This window comes from Hermetia illucens, chromosome 3, assembly GCF_905115235.1.
Source record: "Hermetia illucens chromosome 3, iHerIll2.2.curated.20191125, whole genome shotgun sequence".
Lineage (NCBI taxonomy): Eukaryota > Metazoa > Arthropoda > Insecta > Diptera > Stratiomyidae > Hermetia > Hermetia illucens.
The window spans coordinates 16,177,514-16,190,187 of record NC_051851.1 but is presented as its reverse complement, the minus strand read 5'-3'; the positions used below and the strand labels follow the sequence as shown (position 1 = coordinate 16,190,187).

Below are 12,674 nucleotides of genomic sequence, written 5' to 3'. Positions count from 1 at the left end.
GTGTGAATTCTCGGCAAATAAAAACAGTGGGCAATAAACGAAACAACGTATATTTTTTCTGTGACTTAAGGAACTTACATTCCGTTTAAAAATTTGTGATCCGATTTCCGGATACTTTGAAAAAGAAGCAACGATTGGAATTTATTACGATATTATGCCCGGCTCGCGAAAAAGAGTTTAAGTTATCCATCGTATTGGAGTGGAATGAAAAACTCGAGCTGTGAATTTCAGAATACGAGGGGAGGCTGCACCGTGGAGTAGTGAACAACTCGACTGTGTGCGTGTGAGTGCCCCGTCAGGAGGGCTAGTCCGAAGTAATGTGTCCAACGGTTCCAGGCTAGTTCTCTGATGGCAGGGAGGTGTTTAGTTGGTAGTCCGACAGCGTGCTGTTGTGAGAGTCCAGCACAGAGAGTCTGTGCGTAAACGCATCCACCTACCCTCCTCCCAAAAAAAAAATATATATCGGGTCAATGGAGAACTGATCATGCAACCGAGATGAAGTGACGTTCCATAGCTGGTGTTCTTTGTGATCGATGTATCAACGAACGTCTCAAATCTAAAATTTACTGCAATGTCGGCAGCCCTGTCGCTCTCTATGATTCCTAGTGTTGGCCGATTATAAAAGACAATAACGCAATTCGTGCTAACGAGAATTCACTTGCCAAGATAGTTCTGAACATCGAAATCGATGGTAAGCGTCCAAAAGGCACGCCGAAACAAAGGTGGCTTTATATGTTGGATGGGGATATAAAAGCCTCGAGACTGCACTGCATCAGGCATTCGATAGAGCTAAATGGCGAAACCGATCCCGACGAACTGACTCCGCTTGTGAACGGGACAAAGGCTGAAGAAAAAAAAAAAAGAAGATTAACACCACCTGGATGAAGGGGCGTTCCACAACTGGTGTTCTTAGTGATCCGTCCTGTCGCTCTTTATGAATCCGAGTGTGGGCCGATTATAAAAGACAATAAACGCCATCTTGCAATAATGTTGACAAAGATGTTTCGTTGGACTAGTGGCGTGACACGTTTTGATCACATCTGGATATCCGTGATCGGAACTCCGATGGTATGGTGAATATCGAAGTCGATGACAAGCAACCAAAAAGCTGGCCGAAACAATGATGACTTTGATACGCTGGATGGGTATTTGAAAGCCTCGCAATTGCATCCAGATCAGGCTTTTGATAGAACCAAATGGCGAAACCGATCACGACGAGCCGACCCCGCTTGTGAACGGGACCAAGGCTGAAGAAAAAGAAGAAGCTTCTCCTCAGGTCTAAAATAATTTCAGTAACAACAACAGTGCGGCGGAAGAGTCGATATGACGCCATCAGCAATCTATTATCATCATCAACGGCGCAACGACCGATATCCGGTCTAGGCCTACCTTAATAAGGAACTCCAGACATCCCAGTTATGCGACGATGTCCACCAATTCGATATCCCTATGTTAAAAGCTGTTGTTGCCTTGACATCGCTCCATCTCAGGCAAGGTCTGCCGTATCTTCTTTTTCTACCATAGATATTGCCCTTATAGACTTTCCGGGTTGGATTATCCTCATCCACACGGATTGGATGACACGCCCACCGCAACCTGTTGAGCCGGTTTTTATCCAAAATCAGACGGTCGTCATATCGCTCATCATCATTATAGAGACTGCGGAATCGTCCATCCACATGTAGGGGCCAAAAATTCAGCGGAGGATTCTTCTCTGGAACGCGGCTAAGAGTTCGCATTTTTTCTTGCTAAGAACCTTCGAAGGAGGCGGTTCCGGGGAATACATGAGGAGCTGCAAAATCATTGTCTTATACAGTAAGAGTGTTGACCCTGTGGGGAGACGTTTTGAGCGTGACAGTTTTTGTTAGCTGCATTAGGCTCTGTTGGCTGCCAACTGTGCGCGGATTTCATAATTTGTGATTTTCAACTCTAGATAGCCATCATCATCAGTTTTCGCTTCCCCGAATGCACTTTGAGAAGCAAGTTTAGCTATTTTTATAATAAAAAGGAAAGATTGATCGATTGAGCAGAAACTTGGGACTAATCGGAACAAATAATAAAATCTGTGGTGACTCGTCCGGACGTGAAAAAACGTGGAAATAAAAATAAAAATTGCCATAATGAAAACCTTATTCAATTTATATTTACGCAATAATGAGTTTAAATAAAAAAGAAAAGCAGAAAATCATTTAAATAAAAACTAAGAGACATACGAGTGTATAGCGAAATATATAAATTATTATCTATTAAACGATCATTTAGATACTCATCAATTAAAGAAATATCTGTGAAATTATTAGTACTACAAAACTGAGTTCGATTACTAACGTAGAAAAGGATCAAAAATCTCAAAATTGTTGTTGATAAAAATTCAACATTACTGTTACACTTATAAACTTAAAGTAGTTTTCACACAAACATGAATTGCTTAAATGAGATGATGCATCTTTTTTGAATAGAAACGCAAATGATAAAAAGGTTTGCGAGGGAGGTGACTTTCCGCTCTTAGCTGTGATTATTATACAGAAGCATTGAAATGGTTTGAAATTGAGGATGCATCACCCCAAATTAGTCCTTAATTATTCATAATTACATTAAATTAAACTAAGAGGTTTTGAAAACGTTGAACTAGTGTCTTTTTCAGATGAGGTATATAAATTACAAAACTATGCATTGTAAACACGAATATTTACAATGGAGTCAAGCCAAGCAAGTTATAAGACACTAAATCGGTGCAGGAATTTGTGGTTAGTGAACCGAAAATATTGAAAATCATTGCAAGCTGTTCCTTGCCTTAGAAACAGCAGATATTAAGGGGTATGAATCGAAAAGTACGGCATGGCTTGATGCCGGATAGAAACGTTATAATAGATTACGGGTTTGATTAGTTAGCGGACTTAAAGATAGTGATTGCTCGCGGGTTTCTGCATTTAGAACTAACAAGAGATTGCTTTCTCTTTTTTCTTTAGTTTTTTATATTCACTTTCAATGTCAGTATCTTTTCATTACTTTTTCCAGATTAGATTTTTTTCATGTGCATTATTTTTTTATGTACAAAGATGGGAACAAAAAAGTTTTATATTCTTTGATTGATTAATTTTTTGTACTTTTCCTTAGTAGAATTCGCATTAATAAATATTTCATAGTTTGGATTAAAATTTATTTTTTTTTCACGCATTTTTCAACAGACTTTAGATATAATTACCTAAAAATGTGATTCTATTTATATCTTTTTTTTTTAAACCTTTAGGGTTTATAGTACAAATGTAAAAACTTTTTTATTCTGGTTTGAAAACTTAAATATTGATAAAAACAGATAACAAGTACATATATATTTTGCTGTATCTTTTCTGGATATCAACGTCTTACAATTGCACAGTATAAGGGAATACCATTGAGAACAGGATACCAGAAAAGATACCGGTGATGAGCATAGCACCGGCAAACATGCCTGCAGTGACGGCGTACTTGGGTTCAACAGTATGCGGCGCGTACATCATACCGAGCGAGCTGAAATGACATCAAAGGATTGTTTCAAGCCAAGTTACCGAGTAATCCTAACGCTAGCAAATCTAAAGGCTACATTCCTATTTAAGTCTCACCTTAAATATCCTGACGAAAGGGACATTAAGATAGCGATAATCCAATAACCCCAGTCACTAGTAATCAAAACTGGCAAAGTCCTTTCGATATCTCTAGGCAAATAATTACAAAACAGGAATAGAGGGATGAACACCAATCGCGCAAGAACTGGCCATATCAGATATTTTGGTTTCGGCTGTAAATCGGAACAATACAGGTTAAGTCTTTTGTTGGCATCAATTTTGTCTCTTCATTCCTTACCCATTGGACCCACGACGTCAGCAAACTTCCAAGCATAGCAAAGAAGTTAAACGTAAGGAAACACGTGATGATAGTGAAATATTGCGGGGGAATTATGAAATTTTCGTCTAGTGGTTTGATGTCTGAATGCACGGCTGGGAATACAGACAAAGTCACGAAGAATATCAAAAATACATTGAACATTTGCACTGAGCTCTGCTTAAAGATTTGCCAATATGGTATGCTCCTATGTTCGTCCTCAGTCTTATGTTTTTCTGATTCTTTTGCATTAAGCATTTCATGGTATCTATAAAATCTCTGAAAAAAAAGAATGATATGGACAATTTTGACAACAGTTCTCTTCTATCTAAAGTTCAAGCGGATCTAATAGGAAGAAGTGGCCTCTTCGAACCTCTCCCACCTCAACACATACTTACATTTAAAGGCAACGCGAAGTATGTATCGAAACACAATAGTAGAATAAACATGGCAGTGATGAAATAGTAGATTGCTGCTGTACGATGCGACGAAGCAATCGCGGAACTCGCTATCTGAATGATTGTAGCAAAAAGACCACTAACATTCGATCCTAAAACTACTGCCCCAGTATATTTGATGGGCAACTTCGCTGCCATGCCGAACACGGTGTTCTGATAAATACCATTAGCCACTGCAAAAAGAGATCCTTTAATTCCAAGGACAATTTTTCGATTCAATATCAAACTTACTATTTATCACAACGACCGTTAACATTGTGACCCAGAAAAATAATCCCGGCCATTCTGATGAATCGACCATTGCCAGCAATACTGTGATTACGAAGAGAATGATCTCCAGTAGAATACTCCAGATAATCCGAGTTGTGAGATTGCCACTGTTTAATGGAGTTTGTATTACATTTAACTCTAGATTTTATTAATGAAAATAGGTCCACTTACCCCATCTGCACGAAGATGTTAATCCAGTTGAAAAACACATTTGGTATTTGAGCAGCAAAACCAACGTAAGCCAAGAAATTTGTTGCATATTCTGATTTCGTACCTGTGTACGATTCGTCCAGTTTAAAGTCAACGAAATACTGCAAAGAAAAAAAAAATATTAAAGTAACATAAAACCAAGGGATGTATGGACTGAAATATGAAATCGTCTATATCAGAGTTCTTTCTATTTGAAATATTAAGGCAATAGCTTGAATTGCAAGCCAGGTCGCCAAACTGATCGCCCAGAAACCGGAAACTATGAACAAGAAGACCATGCTAATCACTGAGACCCTTATGACAGTACTTCGTCTTACGATTGAAAGAGTTCTTCCCATTGATTTCACTGAGAATTTCCAGAAAACGTCACAGGACCTTCTTTTGCGTCTCACGATCGGTAACTTCACTGAAAGCTTGGAAGATTAAGATTACCATCAGCAGGGATATTCGATGAGGAACTGTTGCAAGTGAGTAACTACGACTAGGGGATTATGAGCCCTCCCATGCGCATCGGACATCGTGGACCTGGGGAGACTTCCAGCCAACGGCAGAGGAAGATACTGCGAAAAAGACGATGTTTCCCATTGGTGAACCACCAGATTTGACAATGTTTGGAGACATTGGACGCAAGGAAGCGGAACCTTCGGTAGAAGAAAAGGATAAGCTGGTAACCCCGGCGAGATCCACACTGGATGCAGCAGACTCTCCGGTCAGCAGTAATGAGAGTAAGAAGTAAGACTGAGTCATTTATGATGGACAATATTTTTCTGTGCCACGCACTAGACCTATTTCCACATTTTTCGATGGGCTGGGATCGGCGTGATCAAAGGGTATTATAGGTCCCAGGGCGAAAGGTGGATTGGTAGCCAGGACGGAGCATAAAACCTGGGAAACGCCTGCAGAACTAACACCAACAGCTCTACTACAAAACCCTATCTCCACCTCCACGTGGTGACCGCTGGGAGCTCTCTTTTAACGAAAAGCTGCAGACGGAGAAGGATGAAGGCAAGTATCCCGCGCCTAAAAACGGGACAAATTGTACCAACTGGTCCTCTAGGTTGGGGGTTGGATAGAGCTGACAACCCTACACGGGAAACAACTTGTTACGAAGCCACAACAGAAGCCTCGGACTGGACGGATAACACAACGACGAACCTGGCAACGACAAAGGAATAATGATTTGCGCATTTTCTCATGGAACGTGCGCTCCCTGTACAGAGATGGAGCTGCCAAGCAGCTAGCCGATAACCTGTTCCAATATAGGCTGATGTAACAGCGTTGCAAGAGATGTGATGGACAGGGACCAGTTTCCTGGAGAAGAGCCGCTATACCATATATTATAGCGGCCGTCCGATAAATCATGTGCTCGGAGTAGGTTTCTTAGTCAGCCAAAAAATGAAACCTGTTGTTATCGGCTTTGAAAACATAAGCGAAAGGCTATGCACTCTACTCCGAGCTCGAATTAGGACACCACCTAGAATCCCCTCTGCCATGGATGGATGGATGTCTCCATAACCGCAGTCAACAGAGATCCTGGCAGCCAACAGACCATGACCTTGCCAGTCCTTATGTATTCCTCGGAGACTTGGGTTCTTAGCAAAAAAAACTGCGAACTCTCGGCCGCGTTCGAGAGAAGAATTCTCCGAAAAATTTTTGGCCCCCTATATGAGGGTGGACGATTCCGTAGCCTACATAACGACCAAATCTATGAGCGATACCACGACCGTCTGATTTTGGGTAAAATGGATAAAATTCCGCTAAACAGGTTGTGATGGGCGGGTCACTTAATTCTTATGGATGAGGATAATCCAGCCCGGAAATTCTATAAGGGCAATATCTATGGTAGAAAAAGAAGACGAGGCAGACCCTGCCTGAGATGGAGCGATATTTTACCGGTCATCCAAACATACCCCACATTGGATGAAATCATCTTTATACGTGTGGGGCAGGCCAACGACTGCATAATACCTCCTGTAACTGCGGCAAATATGTAGTAGGATCGGCAAGTCCCCAGGTAGGATCGGCGACAGGACCCCAGGTCCCTAGTAGAACTGGCAATGGCATGAGCCAGTTTTAAACGGCATCGAGTCACAATACATATTGAGGTCCAAGCCGGAGACAATTCTAGAGACTAATATAAACTGGCCTCCATACCCCTTTTTGGCAGAGCCCTAGACAATGGATTGGCTTTCAAAGATATTTTCGTGGCGCTGGTACACGCTTAGGATTTCCCGGCGTATCAGGGCATCAATGGTGATGGAGTGCCCCTGGTTGGTTTGCACTGCGGCTTACCAGGAGGTATGGAAGACTCTTGACAGACGCTACGAGGCGGTGAAGCAGTCACTCAAAGTGTTATTGACTGTGGTGCAGAGTTCGTTCCACGTTCTGCAAGTCACGAAACTTTTCATTGACCACTGTAACGCATTGGCTGTGTCTGTTGTCGTGATAAAACTATCGAGCTCAACGCAGCGCCCTTGGGGAGGCAGCGTCTCCTTCTGCGAATCCCGAATACCAAGATTTGCATAGGTTTATGAAGAAGCATGGTCTGGCTTCAAAGACAACCAAGTTATTAAAGCAAGTGTCCGTAAGTACTTTGGAGCAATACAATTAAGTTCGAACCCTTGCTTAAACTGCCTTTAGACCGGAGTATCCGTGTAAGAAGTGTACATCAGCTGGCTATTAACTGTGCCGAAGCTTCATCATATCACGTTCTGCCGCACTTCGTCCCGCTGCAACAGCCACTTTCCCTGCAATAACAAATCTTTCCAACGGGTCACACCTAGGACCCCACCACTCTGAGAAGAATTGCAATGCAATAATCCTTTTGACGATGGCGCGAGCCTGCACTGTTGGTAAGCCTAATCATCGGCACTTTGCGATCGTGGATCACAGGCAAGTTTTATTACTTTTCAATTTCCATGGACACTATAATTACGAGGAACTTATACCAATTTGGACTGGGTAGGCTTTTGAACGACTATTGCTGTTCACTCATTTAGCATAACTATCATCGCTATTGACTTTTTGCGCTCGGAGTTTCCACTTAACCTAGATGGCGGTGTTGGCGACGATTACTCGGGTATTTCCCGAAGCAATATGACAGCATCTTCAAGCACTGCCGTTAGCCAATCCAACGTTGCGGGCGTCAGCAGGTACTTACATACGCTTTTCTAAAAGCAGTTCATGATCCAGTGAAGAACAGACTTCGCAGTGGGCAACTGTTCGAGGTTTGGTTCCAGATTTGGCGACTTCTGGCCAACAGCTTTACGATAATTTGAGCGGTACTTGGCATTCAATATTGATCTCCGGGAGAGATACCCCGGCCTTTATGAAGGAATATGTGAACTTGGACGTAAGCTATGCGCCAATGGTGCCAGTGTGCTTTTCGGCGCACCTATTCTACAATGGATGCAATAATCATGGTCATGAATCTGCTAAAAGGCGTACTAGTTTCTGGCGGCTGCTGTACCGTGTTGACATTGGATGTCAAAAACGCATTCAACTCAACCAACTAGAACCGAATTAAAGGGGCCTTGGCGGATGTAGGTGTGCCCGGATATTTAGCGAATGTGGTCGACAATTACCTCTCTGAGAGAGGACTACGGCACGGATGAGGGTCTTAAAGATTACATCATCACAACAGAGGTACCACAGAGCTCGGTACTGGGTTCCTTGCTGTGTTAATGTATAATGGGACACTTTACGAAATTCATTACTGTGTTATGCAGTGCTTTCCTTGTCTATGAATTTAACACGAAGAACCCTGCTCCGTAATAAATGCCTTCAGTTTAGCCAGTTAGGAGCAAATTAAAGGTAGGTAGAATTGGGAACCCAAGCTATTTGGCTCGTAAAGATCTACCTTGCTTGAAGTTCTACGGACTAGAAGCCCAAAAGGCTTCTTCTTTTCCTTTTTAATCGGACCTACTTATTAGGAAGTCGGACAAAATTAGCTAGTCCACTATACTAGGCTGGTTTGGTCACATCTCTCCCAACTCGCGTAGTTTCCATGTTTGACTTTATAAAACGATCGTATGGATTTTTGAATATTTTTCGGCATACTGTTCAGTCTCCTCAGCATCGGTATACCCACGTTTAAAGGCTACGCCCTGGTGTCCCTACATGAGGCATTTGAAGCACATTTTAAATAAGGTCTTCGCAGGGGCGTAGAATGACAACTCCTTTTTAAGGTCTTGTGTAAAACAAAACCTTATTAAAATCGGTTTACTGTCTGTCTGCCCGTCACAAGCATTTTTCTCGGAGGCGGTTGTAGCGATTGACACCAAATCCAATGCAGATTTTTCTGGGTGACTTTTACCCTATCTTCGATAATAGTATATTATCGTCCTTTGAATGACATCCTACGTATTTTCGAGGCGTATAAAGAAAACCTTTTTACATGTAGTGTAGTGCAGTTTTCTCTTACAGACGTGACTCCGTTCAAGGCCTTACACTGAACGGAGATGAAATATATATACCGCTTTTTAAAATTTTGTAGAAAACGAACCTTATTAGAATCGGTTTACTGTCTGACACATTTGTCTCAGAAACGGTTATATGCGGGAACGCGAAATTTGATAGAACATTGAACCTCGCTCATGCGGTTAATGATATTGTTCTGCGTTGAATGACATGGTTTTACATGGCAATATTGCAATGCGGGATATTTCGGCTAGTACTTTTCGAAGTAGATCTTAATTCTGATACCAGTTGTAAAGGAGAGAAGCAAACTGTGGGGATTAGAAAGTAATTACCCAATCGAAAAATCTGAAAAAACATACCTAGGCCTCAAAATACTCTCCAACCCGATATCTGCTCAAATAAACTAAATAATAGTATTTTTTAAATTTACATCCCCTAATCTCTTTGCTTTATTTAAAATCGGCCAACAATTTGGCAATAGTATGGAGCACAATATTGGAAAGTTTCGTGGAAATTATGTCATTTCTAGCAAAATTATAGCAGGTGAAAGCTGTAGTGACATTTTTTCCAATGCACCCATGAATGACAAATTGCCCTTGCAGGATGACTGAATTTACCTTGTGTTTTTTATTGTCTTTTTTTGGCCTGGTCCCATTACTACGACCATTTTTTTTCCGGTGCTATGCCGGTTCCGGAATGTTTAAATCCTTTTCTGGGAGCTGCCTATACACTTTTTTCTTCTTTGAAAAAATTGCTAGTTATCTAGAACATTCCCTTCTGTTTTCCACGACTTTATATTTATGACTTGGCGCAAATGTTCTCAGCCTAAGATGAGTCTGCTGCAAGTATGTACGTATGAGTTCTCTAGCTTTTCTAGCTCTGTTTCTATGAACCTGAACGGGTTGGAACTTTTTCCTCTCTAGATCACATTCCAAGCTATATACGCAACTTCCCCGACGTTTATCTTTCGATATCCTTTGAATCTTCTCCTGAATGGACCCATTTCGTAATTTTGAAGTTTATTCTGCACTTCCAGCTCCAGCTCCACTTCCTCATAGCAACTTCCTGAACCAACCTGGTTCACCTTCCTACGAAGCTTTATTTGATAGTGTTATTGACAAGCCATACTTCATTTGAATATCTCTTCCTGTAAATTACTTACAGCATTAGGGTTCTATAGTGACTAAGTTATCTATCATCAAAATACTGCAGCCGAGGGACATTGACGGTCCTTTTGCTAACTCCCAGAATCAAAGGTCGTTTTCTACTCTGGTTTCGTGGTCTGGGTATTCTCTTCAAAGCCACTTAGGCCCATGAACTAGAGATAGACAAACACCTGCCTATGCACATCATCATCAACGGCGCAACAACCGGTATCCGGTCTAGGCCTGCCTTAATAAGGAATTCCAGACATCCCGGTTTTGCGCCGAGGTCCACCAATTCGATATCCCTGGCGTCCTGACCCACGCCATCGCTCCATCTTAGGCAGGGTCTGCCTCGTCTTCTTTTTCCACCATAGATATTGCCCTTATAGACTTTCCGGGCGGGATCATCCTCATCCATACGGATTAAGTGACCCGCCCACCGTAACCTATTGAGCCGGATTTTATCCACAACCGAACGGTCATGGTATCGCTCATGGATTTCGTCATTGTGTAGGCTACGGAATCGTCCATCCTCATGTAGGGGGCCAAAAATTCTTCGGAGGATTCTTCTCTCGAACGCGGCCAAGAGTTCACAATTTTTCTTGCTAAGAACCCAAGTTTCCGAGGAATACATGAGGACTGGCAAGATCATAGTCTTGTACAGTAAGAGCTTTGACCCTATGGTGAGACGTTTCGAGCGGAACAGTCTTTGTAAGCTGAAATAGGCCCATCGTAGTTGTTATCGGTTGTGATTTTCGACCCTAGATAGGAGAAATTGTCAACGGTCTCAAAGTTGTATTCTCCTATCCTTATTCTTCTTCGTGTTTGTGTTTGACCAGTGCGGTTTGATGTTGTTGGTTGATTCGTCTTCGGTGCTGACGTTGCCACCATATATTTTGTCTTGCCTTCATTGATGTGCAGCCCAAGATCTCGCGCCGATGGCCGCCTGCTCGATCTGGATGAAGGCAGTTTGTGCATCTCGGGTCGTTCTTCCCATGATGTCGATATCGTTAGCATAGGCCAGTAGTTCGGTGGACTTGAAGAGGATCGTACCTCTTGCATTTACCTCGGCATCACGGATCACTTTCTCGAGGGCCAGGTTAAAGAGGACGCATGATAGCGCATCTCCTTGTTGATGTCGAATGGTCTTGAGAGTGATCCTGTAATAAGTCACATGCCGGATTTATGTCGATCGCCGTAATAAAGTGGGACTAGTTAAGTTCGTATGTTAAAATGCCGTTTATTTTTTTTCTTTAAGATGGTCGCAGTGTCCTCTAACGTGGCAGCAGAAAAACACCTTTTTTGGAGATAGGCGTATAAATTGCTCTGTATTTCAATAATCAACTATGCTATCGAGCTAGAAAAAATAGTATGCATGTTCATGCTTCGAGGAGCCCAATTAGTGATGTGATGCGCCTTTTTAATGTCACATACTCGTAACACAATTACTGCCGTAGTAAGAGGAAGTGGACAGAGTCCAGCAGGATACGATCTTCACAACTAGCCTGTAGCATTCACGAAAGTGAGCATTTCTTAGAGTCATAGCACTGAAACCGTTTCCAATTCCACAGAAGGGTTCTGGCCCGTGTAAAGGCGTCCCTCCTCCCTTCTTGGCTAGTTCGTCCACTGCTTCGTTGCTTTCCAACCCAGCATGGTCTGGAACCCAGAGTATCCAGACCTTGTTGGACGAGCCGATTATATTCAGCCTCTCAAGGCATTTCCATACCAATTTAGAGTTCACCTGGTTTGAGCTAAGTGCCTTGATCGCTGCTTGGCTATCGGTGAGAATAGCAATGTTCTGCCCCCTGTAGTTTCTTTGGAGATTAAAGGAGGCACATCTGTCTACGGCGGATATTTCCGCCTGGAATATGCTAGTGTACCTGTTCATTGGCTCAAAGTACATTTTCCTTGGACCAATGACACTAGCACCCGCTCCCTCTGCTGTGAGGGATCCATCAGTGTACCAAGTAATCAGCTGCTAGTTTAAGCCGCATGACACAACCATGCTCTCCCAGTTTGCCTTCTTACTCCAAAGTGTTTTAAACTTCTTATCGAAGTGAAACCTCGTTGTCATGTTATCCCTTGGTATCAGTAATTCGGGGTACCGCCAAGAAAGAATATCAACTTTCCTTCGGTTTAGGCAGCTCCCCCGCCTCACTGATACTCCCGGCCATCCTGAATATTGCACTCCTTGCCTGCATCTGTATGTGCAGATGGAGGTAAATAATCATTGGCCTTACTATTGTAGTATATATCCAAAGTAATATCTTTGGGCTGCAGCCCCATATTTTTCCTGGTATGAACCTATAAG

The 12,674-nt window shown here is 42.3% G+C and overlaps 1 protein-coding gene across 5 annotated transcripts in view; it reads right to left on the bottom strand.

The window, feature by feature from the left end:
* Positions 1–2,121: 2,121 nt before the first annotated feature.
* The window catches only part of LOC119651175 (equilibrative nucleoside transporter 1), a 104,975-nt gene continuing 94,422 nt past the window's right edge, over positions 2,122–12,674 (bottom strand). For all 5 annotated transcript variants that reach the window (XM_038054597.1, XM_038054598.1, XM_038054601.1 and 2 more), the window contains 6 exons: positions 4,761–4,900; positions 4,551–4,696; positions 4,260–4,492; positions 3,844–4,140; positions 3,603–3,778; positions 2,122–3,510 (listed from right to left, as the gene is read on the bottom strand). In XM_038054597.1, coding sequence (XP_037910525.1) covers positions 3,366–3,510; positions 3,603–3,778; positions 3,844–4,140; positions 4,260–4,492; positions 4,551–4,696; positions 4,761–4,900 — 1,137 coding nt within the window. In that variant the 3' untranslated portion in view covers positions 2,122–3,365. The remainder of the gene's footprint in view (positions 3,511–3,602; positions 3,779–3,843; positions 4,141–4,259; positions 4,493–4,550; positions 4,697–4,760; positions 4,901–12,674) is intronic.